Genomic DNA, 17,499 nt, shown 5'->3' on the forward strand with positions numbered 1-17,499 from the left:
TGCCAGATCTAAGAAATATAGTAAACTCTTAGCAAAGCAGGTTCCAAAAAGTAAGAAAGATCAGCCTTGATTAACTTATCCAGAATTTTGCAGTTAAAATTTTAAAAGGTGTTTTATTGTGTGTGTGTGTGCACACATATGTGTATGTTGCACACTATATATAGGGTAAGGAGTCAGAACACAAAATAGCCTTTTCAGTGTTTGAGGTCTCTGACTCTGTCTCTATTAATCCCACCTTTCTACCTTGAGACCCCATAACTTGGGCTGTTGAAACTTGGGCTATTTTGTCCTACCACCAATAATTTCCTGAGGAAGTAGCTTATAATTCTTCTGTTTCTTCCTATAATAGGAGGGAATACCCATATAGGCGGTACCTTGAAGCCAGTATCTCATAGACCCTGTCATCAACTCACTTCTACTCTCTACCCTCCCTCCTTACCTGACTGATACATTTTTGAAAAAATTATAATTTTGCTGCTGCCCTTCCTCCCCTTGTTATTTGGGAAGATTCATGGAAGAGAGGAATCCCGTCTTCTATAATAGATGGAGTAATATCCCATTGGGAAGAAATGGCAAAGGAAAAAGTTTTTTCTTTTTTGAAAAGACTAGAACTTTTATAGCTCAGCATATTTGGACGAGTCTGACAATAATTCAACTACATTATAGTTCAACTAGATTTCTGAGTGCATCTGCTAACCTAACCACCACATATACTTATTTACAACTTGAAAATTGCCTTTAAAACCACAAAAGCACAAAGCACTGTAGTGCTTGTAACACTCTTCCATATTATTGTAGGTAACTAAATGACCATGGAATCTGGAGCAGAGAACCAGCAGAGTGGAGATGCAGCTGTAACAGAAGCTGAAAGCCAGCAAATGACAGTTCAAGCCCAGCCACAGATTGCCACATTAGCCCAGGTATAAAATACATGGAGAGATTCCAGGTTGTCTCTTCTAAGAGGAATATGTTTTAAACAAGAGAACTTATTAGTTTTTATTACAGAGATATACATAAAATGAGCAGAAACATTCTTAGAATATCAAAATTCCTATTTATTTAGTATTAGCCTAATTTTAGAAATGATAGTATTGATTCAGTAACATAACAGAAAAATGTATTGTTAAACACTAACACACTATTTGTAGTGACATGATTCAGAAATAATTACATTTAAACTGATGGGTAGATTGTCTCTTAAAGGAAGAAAAGCTAATATGATAACTGCTTTTTTTCATATAATATAGATTTATTTGGGAGCATGGGAATGCAGATAATCTGAAAGGCTAAATTTACATGTGCTTAAACTAAAAAATAGGATAAGCAAATAAATTGACACACAAGTAAATTTCAAGGATGATAGTAGTTTTTGTCCCTGTATATTTTAAATACGATTCATGATTCTTTCATTTTGTCTTTGTCTTGGCATTCTAAGGTTATATTCTCTCATCCTTATTTTTTGTTCTTGTGTATTTTTTCTCAAATGTTTTATTAACAATTGTTGGCATATATATGAGTGAGAAAGGTGGTTAATATAAAAACCAAATAGCAAACAATAACCTGCTAGGTAAGAAAATGTGATATTGCCTCTTTCAGATGAAAGCTCCCAAAAGAAAATAATCCTAGCCAAGGCTGTGGTATGTCGAGCTTCAGCTTCCCAAAGAGTTTAAAAGCTCTCCTAGAGGAGTCATGAGCAAGAATGGGTCTTGGGATATAGAGGGCTAACCACAGGTGGTTACCACACTGAGCTAAAATATGGGCCAAATACTAGACCTCCAGCAGGAATGTAGTCAGAAGCGGTGGGCTGCTTTGTGTTTTCTCCTAAGATCACCTCGACCCACCTCCAGCCCTCAGGTGTAAGGCAAAGCAGAATACATTTAGGGATGAAGTAAAAGTACTCAAGATGAAGCAGGTGTGGGAACGAAGGTAAGAGCATCAGGACTTCATTAGCACATGGTCAAGGCAAGTGTGCACAGATAAGAATCTGGGCTCATCCAAACATTCAGCCCTCTGGTAAAAAGAAGATACACTACCAGCAGGGATCTTGGTGGTGACAACCCTCAACATATCTATCTCTTGGGACATCATTTTCTGGTCTGGTTTGTCCTCCACGTCCACTATATAATGTCGTCCTGGAAATTCCTTTCTTCCTACTGTCTTTCTCTTGGGGAGTTTTTGTTTCCAGTGGTCCCTTGAGCAAGTTTGACTCGGTAAAGAATTCTTGGTAAAGAAATCATTTTTTCAAATTTTGAAGGCATTAATCCACAGTCAACTTCTAGTGTTGCTGTTTGAAAAGACTAAATCCATTTCTTACTTTGTATCTCTTATCTTGTAAAAATCTCTCTGTTCACAGTGCTTCACTGTTTCATTATCAAGGCCTTGGTTTGTATCAGTTTTCATCCATTGTGCAGTTGTATTCAGTGGGCTTTTTTTTTTTAGTGGAATCTGGGGTCTTCAATTCTGGGCAATTTCTTTATTTGGTTGATGATTTTTTTTTTTCTTTCTCCTTTCTCTTTTCTCTCTAGGATTCTTGTGATCCAGATATTATACCTATAGGACTATTTCTCTGATTTTCTCATCTTTTCTCTCCTGTTTTCTGTTTCTTTGTCTTTCTGGGAGATTTTCTCAACTTCACATTTCAACCCATCTGTCAGATTTTTTTTTATTTCTGCTGTCATGTTTCCAAGAGTTCCCTTTGTTTCTGAATAGTCCTTTTGTGTTTTAATAGCATCCTCTTTATGTTTCACAAAGGCAGTATTTTCTCTTACCTCTGATAATATTAAGTTTTAAGTTTTCTCCACATAGATTTTCATCTAAGATTTTCTTCTATGTACCTTTTCTCCCTTCTATCTGTTTTGGTCACCATCTTTCCTATCAGAAGATTTCCTTGAATATTTGATAACTCGAGGTTTTCTGCCTACATTTAAAAGTAGGGAACCAAAAACCTGTATTGGAAGTTATGTGGATCTGTTCGGGGCCTAACATCTATGAGTTGTGAGCTTCACGGTAGGATGATTGTGGCATCCCACTGTCATTATCTCTTAAGTCTTTCTTCTCCCTTTAGTGTTGGTCAGGTTCGCGGAGAAAAGCTTTACTAATCTTCTGCTTATAGGTGAAGACCTTTGAGCCAGATGAGGGAAGAGGACTGGGGCTTAGTACCCCACCTCAGCAGTGCCTGGTGTTAGGCAGTCAAGAAACCTTTTATCCAGAAAATAAACCTCCATTTTTCTGTCAGCATAGGGTATAGATTAGTTATTCTTCCACAGAGAGTTGAAGAGGGGACCCAATTGCTTTTCAAAGACCTTCAATCAGCCTTTCTTATTTTCAGCCTCTCCTTTCACTCTACCTTCTGGGGTGCCTTAGATCCTGAGCCTCTTAAGGACTTTGTGGCAGAAATCAGTCTGTCCCTGCCTCTGCCTCATGAGTTGGCCTTCTGCGGTTTTCCAAGTTCATTACCATTCATCCATTTCCAGCCTCCAAAACTCTTACTGTTACCTCCTTTCCCATTCTTCTCTGCTGGTGTGATTATGCCTGTAAAAACAAAATCAGTTTCATGAAGCTTAATTGGAAATTCAAGAAGGAACAAAATTACATGCACATGTTCAATTTGCATATAATCACTGATAAGTGGAATGACATGATATTTGAGTTTTAGGAAAGCTAGTGTCTGTTCCCATTTATATTTTTTGTTGTTGTTCTTTTTAATACCTAATTACAGAGTTTTTTTCACTTGCTCATCCAAGTTCTTAACACACGTATTATACATTTTTGACATTATTTCTCGCAATTCTGATACCAGTTATTTTTTGGTTGTCAGTCTTTAATACTAGGAATATATAATAAAATTGTCAAGTCCAAGACCATTTTGATTTGATCAATGAACAGTAAAAAAACAAATTCAGCCTAACTAGTAAAGGAAGAAAATCAATCTAAAACAGTAACGAAATGCCTTATTTTACTTTTAGAATTTACAGAGATTTTTTTTTTAACTGGAAAAAAAAACAATGTTGGTTTTGAGTATGGGAATGTTAATTTTTATGGATGGTTTTAAGTAAAGAGTTGGGTAAAAGGATGATCGTTGCAATTTTTTTGTAAAATAACTTTCTTGTAATAGGCAGATTTGAAAACCTAAATATCCAATAATAATTTTTTGTATATTCAATAATTTAATATTTAATAATATTAAGTTAATGATTTAATTATTGTTTAATTAATTATTACTGATAATTTAATTCCAATAATTTGTTGGGATTTATTAAACAGATTATGTAATTTTTACCATTATACCATTCTTTACCATTAAAGAATACTATTAATGGTATGAAGAGATATTTAGAATGGATTTGAAAGATAAAGTAGATTCTATGATAGTGTTATGAAAATTGAGTGTATATATATGCATCTTTAAAAACACCTATATCTACAGCAAAAATATTAAGTGATTAGCTCTGAGTGGTGGGAATATAAGCAATTTTTTCTTTTTTGGTGTATCTGTATTTTATAAACTTAAAATAAGAGTAGCCATTATGTAGAATAATTAGGGTAGAAAAGGGATTATTTGTTGAGTGAGCTTGTTATATTTACCCTAGAGAATACTCAGAGAAGAGGACGTACTAATTGCTTCAAATATTAGAAGAGCTTTCCATTGAGATGGGATACTCTGAATAAATTATGGTTTTGGTTCTCAAACTTTGGCGTAGGCGAAAGTGTCCTTGGGTTCATCAGAGATTCTGACTTTATAAACAGGCACCCTATGTAACTCTAATGGAGGTCATCCATGGACCGCATTTTGAGAACCAGGTAAAACTAAGTAAGATATATAGTGGCCAGAAAAACGATTGATAAGGAAGGCCTTCCTAACTGTCCAAAGGAGAAGCTCATGGTTTTAGCCTCTACCTTCAGTAGGTGTCTTTCCCCCAAGCTTCATAGTCAAATATTTAACTGCCTGCTAAACATCTCTACAAATTCAGATATCATATCAATTCCATCATCTTCCACCACTGCCCCAACCACCCATAAGCTTCTTCTTTTGTTCTCTCTCTTTATGTCATAGTCTACTAATTCTCACCCAAACATGAAATATGTGGGTCGTCTTTGATTTCTGTCTCACCTCCTTCAATCAGTCATTCATAAAGCCCTTTCTGGTTTGCCTCCTGAATTTTCATTAAATCACTTCTCTCATTCCCATCCCTACCACAACTCATGCCTAATTTCTGGCCTTTATCCTCTCACCTTTACTACTATATATAGACTTTCTCAGTTGGTCTCACTCCACTTTTCTCTTCCTCTGAGATAAGTATCTTTCACACTGCCACTAAAGTAAAGTGATCTATCTGAAATGCAAGCCTCACCGTGATATTCAGGAGTTCAAAAGCCCTTCAGTGCTTTTCCCAATCTCACGGTAAAATGCAAGTTCTTTAACGTAACATATGTAAGACTTTTCGTGACTAGCCCGTCTGGCCTCTGCCTACTTCTGTTATTCCATCTCTCCACACTTCCTACATCATATAGTAACACACTTATGTGCTCCAGTAGTACTGACTGCTGGTCATCCCTCTCTGCCATTTACAGACACTGCTGTTTCTCTTTGCTTTTGCCATTGCTACCCTCTGCCTGGAATTCTTTGCCTCCCCCCTGCAAATCATAATAACGTGCCTTACTTGTATTCTTTAATTCAAATTCACATGCTTCCCTGGTAGCGTCCCCTCCTCCTGGGTGGGGCGGGGTAGCTTTCCTCAGTGTGTCCATTCTTCTCTTTGCAAACCTCATTACTTCACTGAATTATATTTATTTGTGTTCTTTTCCCCATTCCTTCATACACGTGCCTCAATAATTTCTTTAAGGGCAGGGACCTATGTCTTTCTCATTTCTGTAGTTTCAGTTCTAACATTGTTTCTGGCACACATATCCCCAATAACTGTTTACCAAATGAACAAATAAAATTGCTACCCCCAAACGCATTCAAGCACAGGAACAGTAAATACCATCTGATAGATATGTATGACTTAAGAACCCTTTTAACCTGGGTACTGAGGCATTAAATTTGCCTTCTTTGTGCCTCAGGAGAAAACTGGTTTCTCATATTCTTTCAATTCTGCTCCCTTATTTCTTCAAGAGGAAAATAAATCCTTGAAATGTCAGTTATTATCAGTTCAGTGGGTGGGGTGGGGATAGAAATTTTCAGTTTATAATATCTATTAACACTTTCTCATTAATGAAAGGCATACTTGTAATTAGTTTACAAGAGAAAAATATGCTGTATACTGTAAGATATGTATCTGTTCTAGATTTAGTAGCTAAGTTTTGCCCAAGTTTGGGAACAGTTATGTTTTAGAACATGGGTTATTTAACACATGATATTCTGAAGACTCACGATTCTTCAAAGCTAGCATATCTCTTGACCTTGGGTAAGTGACTTAATCTCTTTGAGCACTTCATATTTCTGTCTCTAAAATGGAGATAACCCTTATTCTAACCAGTCTGATTTCTTCGAAGGGCAAAGTGAGAAATTGAATATGAAAGCAGGTGGGAAAATGTAAGGCACTATACAAATAAAGTGGTATTTAGTGTTCCAAGGAAGTCTGTGTTATATATTTTGATATTACATTAAAATAGTTTTTTGGTTTTTTTCATTTGGGAGGAGTTTAAAAGTAGGGGGCATGGGAAGCATTTGTAGTCTTTCTTCAAAAAGAATATTAAGTTTAATGGTTAGTTTCTTTCACACCAATGGAATACTTAACCTAGCAGGAGGGTCATCCTTTTGCTGCTAAAAAGTTGTTTCTTACTAAACATGAGTACTCCCCAGGAGGTATCTGTGATGGTAATTTTTTTCCATGTTCAACACCATAGGTGTCCATGCCAGCAGCTCATGCAACATCATCTGCTCCCACCGTAACTTTAGTGCAGCTGCCCAATGGGCAGACAGTTCAAGTCCATGGAGTTATTCAGGCGGCCCAGCCATCAGTTATTCAGTCTCCACAAGTCCAGACAGTTCAGGTATGTGTATAAAAAGTTCTGCGTCTGCTTTCATAACTGTTGTTTATAGCCATATCTCTCTCCTTTCATTATGAAAATAGGAACATATCTAGTTCAGAGTTTATTTTACTTTATAGTAATTATGGAATATGCTGCATCTGTATAGTCACCTTAAGTATAGGAACATATATACACAAGAACAGACATATAAGAAAAAACTTTTTCTTAAACTAAAAAAGAAAAAGAATTGAATGGGAAAAATCATAAAGTATATGGGATAAAGTGGAAATGTTGGGAGAGACTATAAGGCTGATGTACCTCAGGGAAAATTAAGATACAAAAATAATAACTTTGTAATTATTTTCTAAACATGCAATTGGAAAAAATAACCCTTGTCAAAAATTAATAACCTTACCTAAGATATTATTTGAATGTAGAGAAAACCAGCAATGTTTAGGATTCTAAGTTAGAGTATATAACTTTGAAATGATATATTCAGAAAGTGCACTTTAAGAATCAGGGATTTTTTCCATGCATGTTATCTTATTCTTTGGAAAGATTGTTCCTTTGGTTTGGATCCAAAGGGAATAAAGGCGTGTAAACCTCTACTTAACTGTAGGGAAACTAGGGCTGTGTACATCTTCTCGATGAGCTTATTGGGGAAAAAAAAAGACTTGAACGTTCATTCAAGTAGGCCATAACCCCAGCCTCCCATTTCATATTTTTTGCTTCACAGTCTTCCTGTAAGGACTTAAAAAGACTTTTCTCCGGAACTCAGGTGAGTCCTAGGTCCTAGATTTGGAGAGAACTATTTTTAGAAAGGAAGGTGAGAAATTATTCTTTATATCTTTGTCCCTCTCTATAAACATAGAACTCAAGGTTTGAATAAAAATCTTAAGAGATCTTCTAGGTCTAGGCCAAACTTGTTACCTACCCAGCCCTTAGTCTGTTGCTTAATTTCCCTATATAATATCCTTCTCTCCTCCTCCAAATGGCAGTCCAACTTTACTTGAACACTTTCAGAGAAAGGAAGCTCTATCTCCAGAGGTAACTGCTTTATAATTGGGGGTAATTGCTGAAGTATTCTTCCCTGTGGTGAACCAGAATATCTTTCTAAAACTTTTACCTAGTGGTCCCAATTCTATTCTCAGAAACTAGTTAAGCAAATTTAACTCCTTTTTCTATTGGGCTGCTTCCTTTTCCCCATCTCCCACATCCTTCCCATTTAAAAAAAATGTCCAGACTAAATAAATGCCTGTTTTTCTTCAGCCATTTATATATGACATAGCTTTGATTCCTCTTCACCATCTTTGTTGTCTTCTTGTGGGTAAGAGCTGTTGTGTTTTCCTTGAGTTTAGTAGCCAGATTGATTGATACTTGGAGAGGGGAGAAGTCCCTCCTTTGTCCTAGAAGCATTCTATTAGTGTCATCAAAGGATATACCAGATTTTGTCAGCCATATCATACTCTTGAGTCATTGAGCCACTGTTAACCCACCTCTGCTTCATTCTGGCCCTGTGCCTTTGGTTTGCTTGGACATTTAAGGCAGGGCAGTGTGGGGGGGTGGAGAAAGAAAGAAAGAATATTTTGATGTAAAATCATCAAGTTCTATGCATTTCCATACTGAAAGATATTGGGAATGGAATTTGTTGTTACTGAGGAGGAGACGATATAGTCCAGGTAAAGACCGAAGAATTTGATTTTCCTGTGGAACCACACTGACTGAACAATAGGTCTCCTATCCTGTGCCTCAGTTTTTATTTCATTGAATGCTGCCTAACTGTTGTTCATACTGTGTATGTCATTACTAATTCCCTGCTCTTATCTTCCTCTTGATAATAGTGGAATAGAACCTGACCTGCTAGTCGGGAGACCTAGATTCCAGACCTCACATTAACCTTTACTTTTTCTTTTTCACTTACAGTGGGTGGTCTTTCTATAAAGAACACACAAAAATTATCACAAAATTTGCTAAGATTACAAACACTGGTTTTAATATATGATGCTTAATTGTTGATTATATTCTTAACTTTAATCTTTACTTTGTGGTAAGAATAATAATAATAATTTGGACTTGGGGTTATATGACCATTAACTTTATAGAAATGTGTATTCATCTTTTCAAAAATACATTTTTCCATCAAAGTGAGCTGTGCTTATAATTAAAAGCCTGAATTCTACAAACAGAAACATAAACAGTATTTTTTTCTTTAAACGCCCTAAACTATGGAGAAGCTATTAAACTTTAGTGGTCATGTCAGCTGGTTAACAGTGATTAGCATTAATAAGTAGGAAGTGGTTTATATCAGAAGAGGTGATCAAACAAGGAGAGAAGTGATTCCTCAAACTTCTCGATGGGAGAATATTAGTATTATAGAACAGCATTTCCAAAATATACAAGGTACATTTCTCTTGATGTGAGAATAAGACTTCTGTTTATCTTTTTTCATCTCAGAGTATTAGAAACTAAACTGTACTAATATTTCATGTATGGCTTGACATTGGTGCCCTAACATTATCCTTATGTATATGTATACATCAAATCTCAAAGATTATGTAAGAATTCCCACAAAAATAATGGGAGTCACACAGATGCATAGAAGTTAACAGTGGCATCCTCACTTTTCATTTGTTAGTTTTGGATGCATTTTTAATACATTCATTTCTTCAGTAAATTTTTATTGATCACATGCTATGTGCCAGTCACTGTTCTAGGTGCTATGAAAGACAGCAGTGAACAAATAATACTTCTCTATTCTCATGAAGATCACATTTGAGCGAAGAGAGACAATGAAAAAATAAAATGTGTCAGGTGAGGATTAAGTGCTGGGAAAATGATTAAAGCAGGAGAAAGGGATAGAGAATGATGTAGAGGGAAGGGTGTTTTATTTTATGTAGGGTGGTCAGGGAACACGATGAGCAGTGAAACTAGAAACTAGAGAAGGAGGCTAAGCCATACAAATAATAAAAGCAAGTCCAAAGGCTCAGAAGTGAGAGTATGCTTTATGTACCAAAGAATAGCAAGAAGAAGTGGCCTGAATAGAGTGAGCAAGAGGGATAGCGGTTGGAGATGAACTTTCTGATACAGTCTTTACAGTACTTCATGCTGTGATGGGAACAACAATAAAAATCTTTTGTGCAAGATAGAGATTCAGTGGTTATCACATAGCAAAGTACTTGAGTTGCTTAACATAAGGATGAGTTACTTGTTTGCTTTTTACATAAGACAAGTATTCCAAAGTTTCCGATCTTTTTAACAATGGCAAGCAAGGGATGACTTGCAAGGGGTATGTTACCTAACAGATATTTTTGAAAAAAACAAATTCCTTTCAACTATCCTTTCTGAGAGAAAGTGGCATTTTAACAATGCATGAGAGAATAACTGCATTTTGAAAGAAACTTGTGCTGTGGACAGAGCATTTTGAATATAGAAGTTTGGAAATGTTCCCATACTTTTTTTTTTTTTTTAACCTGCAAACAGTGTAAATTTGTCACCTAAAAACTCAAATCTGTATACTTTCAAAACTCTGGAAATAGAGTTTCTAAACTATTCAGAAGTCTTCTAGAGTTCAGTAGGTGTTGAACTTATTTGTTAAAATATAAAACCTTTTATTAGCGTATAATAACTGACCAAGAGCCAGGGAGATGAAAATATACTAGTAAATCTCATCAAAAGTTTGTGTAATTGATAGATGAAAATGGAAAATGATTGTTTTAAACAATAGCAGATGTTAAATCACATTTCAGAAAGTCCAAGCTTAGAATCAGATTTTTGAGTCACTGTTATAAAATATTAAATGATTTTTAATTAATCATATTAAAGCACATCATTCTCACTGTTATGAAATATTAAATGAGTTATCTTTAAGAAATTTACAGATGTATTTTAATATTTATACTTATCCTAACTCTTTAAAAATTAATTTGTTTTATGATATAGGTAACACTTAAAACTTGCAAATAAATATATATGCTTATATAAAATTTTCTTATTTATAAGGGAGATCTGCAGATCAAAAGAGTTTGGAGATTATTGCTCTAGATTTTTATTAAACTGCTTCATCCAGTAAGTAAAAAACTGTACCTAAACCTGAGTCTGAACTCTACCCAAGAAAAGTGCTTAAGTTTCCAGGGGACCATGTATAGTTTGAGAAAACATCTAATACAACCATTTTTTAAATTTTGTTCTAGTCACTGTATATTTTATTTTGAAATTTCAAATAGCATCAGAATAGGACTTTTTCCCCCCCCTTATAAATAGGAGATACGGGTTTTTAACAAACTAAGAGAAAGTAGAGAAATACAGATCTAAAACTTTACATGTACAGGTGGTGGTTTGGCTTTTTGAAAATTTCTTAACATATAAGTGGCCATGGTTAAAGACCTATTTAAGGAGCTCAGGAAGGGGTTAATAAGAGACGACAGGAGGTGAGGACCAGAGGAAGGGGCTCTATCATTGAAATGTGATGGTAGACTGTGATACTTACAATTGGGGTATAATTTTTCATGTGGTTATTTTTAATAACCTATTAAATATATATTAAACTATTTATTATCAAAGGATTTTTGACATGATTTTTAATGGTCTTAGAAATGTGGGTTCAGTGGTTTGGGGTTTTTTTGTTTTTTCATTTGTTTTTGGTTTTGGAGGGGTGGGGTTGGGGTGTTTTTGCTTTTTGGTAGATAGTCCATAGGAGTTGACTTCCTAATTCGAAGTTCTCTCTGGATAGTATTCCCCCAAAGAGGAAATGTTACATTCATTATGTAGTATTGAATAGTTCTGAATTCCCTTTACATTTAAAACGTTGCAGTACATATCACTTATATGTGGAATCTTAATAATACAAGAAACTAGTGAATATAACAAAAAAGAAAAAGACGCACAGATATAGAGAACAAACTGGTGGTTACCTGCAGGGAGGGGCAATATAGAAGTAGGGGACTAAGAGGTACAAACTATTACGTATAAAATAAGCTACAAGAATATATTGTACAACACAGGGAATATAGCCAACATTTTATAATAACTGTAAGTGGAATATAGCCTTTAAAAACTGCGACTCACTGTACTGTGCACCTGTAACTTATATAATATTGTACAACAATCATACTTCAATTTTTTTTAAGTTGCAGTCACGACAGAGTGATAAGTTAATTCCTTTTGTATGAATTGACAAATTCTTTCAGATCAGAGGAATGGGGGGCTTTTTGTTCTACTGGGAGCAATAGATCCATTGAGTTTGGGGGAAAAATTAAGGGCCATATATTTAATAAGCAATGATAATTTATTTCATTTCAAAATTGTCCTATGGGTGGTTTATGTAGCATGTTTTAAAATTGTTGTTTTAATGACTTTCAACTTGGGAGAGTGTGCCTAAGTCATTATGTATCCTTAAAAGAAGGTTGTAAGAATGAGGGTTAAGCAAAAAAAGGCAGAAAGAACAATAGAGAAACTAAGGTTCTGAGAAGCATTAACGAGGGTAAACACTTGTCAGGATACTATCCACTTTGAGTTCAGTCTTCCTGTTATTCCTCGAAATTCTGACTCTCTGCTAAGGCTGTTTCACAACTCATCACTCTACATCTATGAGAAAGTCTGTGCAGAGACTATGCTGAGTGGGCTAGTTAACAGCAGCTACAGATTAGTAGGAAATTGTTCTGGGTGCTCCTTTGGCAGTAACTATAGCATTATTACTCTACAGAGAATCACAGACTAAATTCAGCCTTGTCCATCTTTTTATCTGTCATTTCTGGATTCATTCAGTGTTACCTGTTAATTTTTAGGTCTATAAGACTATACCGCTTACGCTTTAAAGTGTTAGGAGGGGCACATACATTACTTTATTATAGATATATTTTGTAAAGCATTACTAGATTTAGCAAATTTCATTTTAAAGTGAGTGTCTATCACAAAGCTCTGTGAAAATGAGTACCTGCTGTCCAGAACCCTTAGGCTCAGACTACATACTTGATTTCTCAAGTTCCTCTAAGTGTGTTCATTCTTATTGCCATTGCCATAAATTTTGTTGGGGGAGCTAACCTACACAGACCCTTTTGCCTTGGCTAAATCTAATTCTCACTCTGACAGCATCATGCTCACCTAGTTCAGGAAAGAGTAGGAGGCTCCTGCTAATTAGACTAGAGAAACTTGGCAGGATAAATTTGACAGACAAGCTTGCCTAGATGAGTGAACTTCTAATCTAAAAATGGTCTAAAGACGCTCCTGGGTTGCTGCTTCTGACAAAACTGGTTTGAGATTGGAACCAACAAGATTTTGATGCTGGTAAGGATGTCTAAAATTGATATGGCAAGTGTGACAGTGGCTCCACTACTTCGTAGCTTTGTGACTTGGGTGAGTTACTTAAACTCTTTGTGCCTCAGTTCTTCCATCTGTAAAGTGGACATAATAATTGTACTTATCTAGCACCTAAAGTTACTGTAAGTATTAGTGAGTACTAAGTAATGTAATATATGTATATGCTTTAGCATAGCACCTGGCACATAGTAAGTTCTCAATAAATGCTAGTTGCTGTTATTATCCCATGTAAAATCTGTATTCAACTTATCTTTATTACTTCTCAATCCAAGGATACTTTCCAGAAATGCACAGTTCTTTACCTTGAAGTTTTGCTTAATAAAAATTGTAGAATGTCAACTTTGAAACATGTCTATATGCAGCAGAGGGCTTCTTCCAAAATTGCTAGAAACAACCATCTGGAACACAGTTGAAGGATCACCGATCTTACTTGTACAATTGTAAATATATTCAAAACTATTTACCCAGCAGTTAAAGGAAAATATTTGTATAGTCACTAGACTTAATGGCCAAATATTTAGTCGTTTATTCTTTCTTTCATGTCAGAAACTTTATTTTACTTGGTAGTTTTGTTCTTACAACTGTAAGAAAACAACTGACAAGTAATATTGATACATTCAGGGTTGATTACAAGAAGTCCTGAAAGAGATTAGGCTGGTTTTGACAAAAAAATTTTGTCAAAAGTTTGGTTTTGACAAAAAAATTTTAGGTCCTCTGACTTCTGTAGGATGAGTAAAGGGGAGAGGAAAGGGATGGTATGGTTGTCTCCCATAAAAACTGATTTTTTTTCTACTGAAGCATGTATAAGGTTTATATATATCCTTTTGTATTTCACTTTTTCTTAAAATTCATAAAAGTTTTATGGGAACTAAATTTGATTATCAAGATAAAGTTCTTCTTTATTTTCAGATTTCAACTATTGCAGAAAGTGAAGATTCACAGGAGTCAGTGGATAGTGTAACCGATTCCCAAAAACGAAGAGAAATTCTTTCAAGGAGGCCTTCCTACAGGTATGGAATTTAATAGTTAAAAGAACTTAGAGTCAAAAGTATAAAGGTACCCTTGTGTAGTTGCAGATGAAGAGATATCGGAAGGCCGATGAGCTGCTGGATTCAGGACCATACAGAGTACTTCTCTTCATCTTGAGTTGCTTCTCTCAAATAAGTTGAAGCTTACTGTACAGAATAAGAGCACTTCTTACTCTGAACAGTCCTGGATAAACACTGATTTTTTTTTTTCTTCTGTTTTTGTAGACTTTGCTGGCTGCTGCTTTTCTGTTAAAAAGATTGGAATACGTTTGATAAGGTTATAGCATTTTCTAGCTATATGTCAATTCTGAGACTACACTACCTACTTCACAACACATTTCTTATGCCGTGGTACTTAGCATGATAGCTGCTTGTTAATTTAATAGTTGTTCAGGGTGATGTTTGCTGATGTTCCCTAATTTTAGGGGCACCTTACTGTAGTTTTGTGTTGAGCTACGAAAGTTGTGTAAATTCATGCCTTGCCTCCAAGATGGACCAAAACTGTTTCTTAATACTACATAGAAATTGGCTCCATATTAAATATCTCCAGGAAGAGCAATTCCACAAATCTTCATAAGCTTACTTCAGAGTTTAATAAACGTCAAACCTGTTCTTCCCTGCTTTAGCCTAAATTATTTCTATTTATATATATTTCTGTTTTTCAAAGGGATGTTGAAAATTTTTTTTTCCACTTTCTTGGCTGCTAAGCTAGTCCTTTTCTCTATCCTCACAAATAAATTAAGGACCCTAAATGAATACCAATAAATTGACTTTGAGGTCTTAAGAAATTCTGTGTTACCAAGTATGTGTTACATTTATTTATACTCATAATTTTTTCAAAATATAGCTAGTTTTATCTTTGAACTTCGAAATATATCTCATGTTAGTATATAAGACATTTGATCCTGAAGCAAATTCAACCTGGTACTAAGAAACAAGCTCCATGGCTTCTCTATATATAAATTCTAGGCAAATCTTAGCTGTAGACCTTATATGAGTTTTATGTTGAAAAAAAATCTTTTATTTGCCTTAATTGGCTTATAGTGTATATCCCAGCAAAAATCATTATATATAGCACTTCAGTTACGAATCAAATAAAAGATGCCTGAGACCACACATGTGTAGGGAAAGCATTACTTTTATGAAAGATGATGATATCTTCCCTTATAATCAAACCTCCATAGTGGAGTATACCATTATTTTGCTTTTGGTTTATGAACTCTTGAAACCTAGCCTCTATGTCTTGATTATAACAAGATCTTTAACAAAATTCTTAGTATGTTTTTGTGAAGTTGGAGAAATGGGAATTAAATAATACACACTTTTTATTGGAACAGCCCAGCTTTATAGAGATCAGTTTTTACTCAGAGGAAATCCTTGAAGGGTTCTCACTTGCTCTCATCTGGATCGGTATTTTTACCAGCAATTTAGCTGAAAACAGAGAAGCCATGCTTATCAGATTTGCAAATGACAGAAACTAAAGGGCTAAATACCCTAATAGGTGGTAGAATAAGAACCTTGAAAGATCATAGCAGCCAAGGGAAATAGATCGAAACAAATAGGATAAAATGTTGGTGATAACTGTAAAATTTCTGAGCTTGAGTTTAAAATAAAATCGATTATTCAAGTATAGGCTTCTGGATTAAGAATTCATCTAAAAAATGTAATTATGCTCTTTTAATTATCATTGATTAGATGTGGTTGCCAAGAAAGCCAATACACTGTAAGACTATGTTGGTTTAAAAAAAAAAAAAAAAAACCTAGTGTCTAGATTAAGGGAGGGAATTAATCCCACTGCTCAGACCACATTTGGAATACACTTTAAGAGAAAGTGAACTTTCTCTCTTAAGCGGAGAATGTCCAAGATGGTCTGGAGCAAGAATTTGAAAAACTGGAAAAAAAGACTGAGAATGATTGCTGGATTCGTGCAGAAGAGAAGTAGATTTATTTGTAGGTCTAGAAAAGTAGCTTTTAAACTTTTTTAAAACCACAATAAGGAATGTATCTTTACAGTTCTCTCTTTCTTCATTATATATAGGTGTGTATGTATACACACACGTATATACCCACATATAGGGATCTGAAGCAAAAGTTAATACAAAGCAATACTCATCCTTATCATGTGTGATGCTTAGCTATTTTTTATTTGTTTATGTTGGTTGCAACACGCTTAATTGTTTTCATGGCCCACATAGGGGTTATGACTTGAGTTTGAAAAACATTGCTCTAAAGACCAATACTACTCAAAATATGGTCCACAGCCCAGACTGGTAAATCAGCATCTGGTTAGAAATGCAAATTCTCAGGCCCTTACCCCATACCTAATGAATTAGGATCTCTAGGGAGGGGACCCAGGAATCTGTCTGTGTTTTAACATGCTCTTCAAGAGCTTCTTTTGTATACTGAAGTTTGAAAAACAAGTGTTCTAGAACAGTGATACCCAAATCATGATATGTTGACCAGCTGTCAGTTCCCAAGCTGTTTAAAGTAGTTTTGTGTCTTGTTTGCAAAGAGAGAAGAGAAAACCATCCTTACAGTAAAAATAGAACTTTACTAAATAAGAACAGGCAGATGTGGAAAAGAATGAGTAAGAAATCTTACAAATGAGAAATATAATCAGAGGAATTATTTTTTAAAAAAAACAACTGTAAGAATATTTTCTACAGTACCAATAAAGGTAATTACGTACATAAATATATAAAAAGCCAGTATTATTATAGTTTTACTTTGTAACTCCTCTTTTTCTCCCATGATTTGAAAGCCAGTGCATAAAACAATAATTATAAATCTGTTAATGAACACACAAGGCATGAAGATGTAATTTGTTACAGTAACTACATAAGGGGGAAATTTTTGGTAGACGGTTAAGGCTAAGTTTCAAACTGGTTTGTTAGAAATTTAAGATTTTAAAAACTACTTGGGTTAGTATTTTTTTCCCCTCTTCTGTGATTATGTTATTCATTTGAAATGTGGTAAGATTCATTTGTTTTTGTTTGTTTTCCATTTTAGAATTCTTCCCCCATCCTTGTTAATAATTAATTTTTCTTTGAATATGTAAAACATTAACATGGTTCCAAAAGTCAGAATTGTACATACACACACACACACACACACACAGTCAGAAGTGTCCCTCCACCCATCCTTTTTTACTTCTTTCCCACCCACCCCCAGTAGATAACTA

The 17,499-nt window shown here is 34.9% G+C and overlaps 2 protein-coding genes across 7 annotated transcripts in view; one reads left to right on the plus strand and one right to left on the minus strand.

The window, feature by feature from the left end:
• The first annotated feature begins 806 nt into the window (after window positions 1-806).
• CREB1 (cAMP responsive element binding protein 1) overlaps window positions 807-17,499 on the plus strand; it is a 39,702-nt gene continuing 23,009 nt past the window's right edge. For 3 of the 5 annotated variants that reach the window (XR_003621813.2, XM_057551739.1, XM_007167025.2), the window contains exons 1-4: window positions 807-920; window positions 6,850-6,996; window positions 7,712-7,753; window positions 14,200-14,300. Coding sequence is in view for 3 of the 5 variants with exons in the window: in XM_057551739.1 (XP_057407722.1) it covers window positions 807-920; window positions 6,850-6,996; window positions 7,712-7,753; window positions 14,200-14,300 (404 nt within the window). In the remaining 2 variants the exon portion in view is untranslated. Of the gene's footprint in view, window positions 921-6,849; window positions 6,997-7,711; window positions 7,754-14,199; window positions 14,301-14,466; window positions 14,596-17,499 lie in introns of those variants that run through there. The other 2 variants (XM_057551740.1, XM_007167028.2) reach the window with 2 other exon arrangements.
• METTL21A (methyltransferase 21A, HSPA lysine) overlaps window positions 914-17,499 on the minus strand; it is a 55,961-nt gene continuing 39,375 nt past the window's right edge. Inside the window, exons 4-5 of one of the 2 annotated variants that reach the window (XR_009009104.1) lie at window positions 14,351-14,564; window positions 914-3,531 (exon numbers count right to left, since the gene is read on the minus strand). Coding sequence is in view for 1 of the 2 variants with exons in the window: in XM_057551744.1 (XP_057407727.1) it covers window positions 3,419-3,531 (113 nt within the window). In the remaining variant the exon portion in view is untranslated. The remainder of the gene's footprint in view (window positions 3,532-14,350; window positions 14,565-17,499) is intronic. The other variant, XM_057551744.1, reaches the window with a different exon arrangement.

Source organism: Balaenoptera acutorostrata, chromosome 8 (genome assembly GCF_949987535.1).
Source record: "Balaenoptera acutorostrata chromosome 8, mBalAcu1.1, whole genome shotgun sequence".
NCBI classification, from domain to species: Eukaryota; Metazoa; Chordata; class Mammalia; order Artiodactyla; family Balaenopteridae; genus Balaenoptera; species Balaenoptera acutorostrata.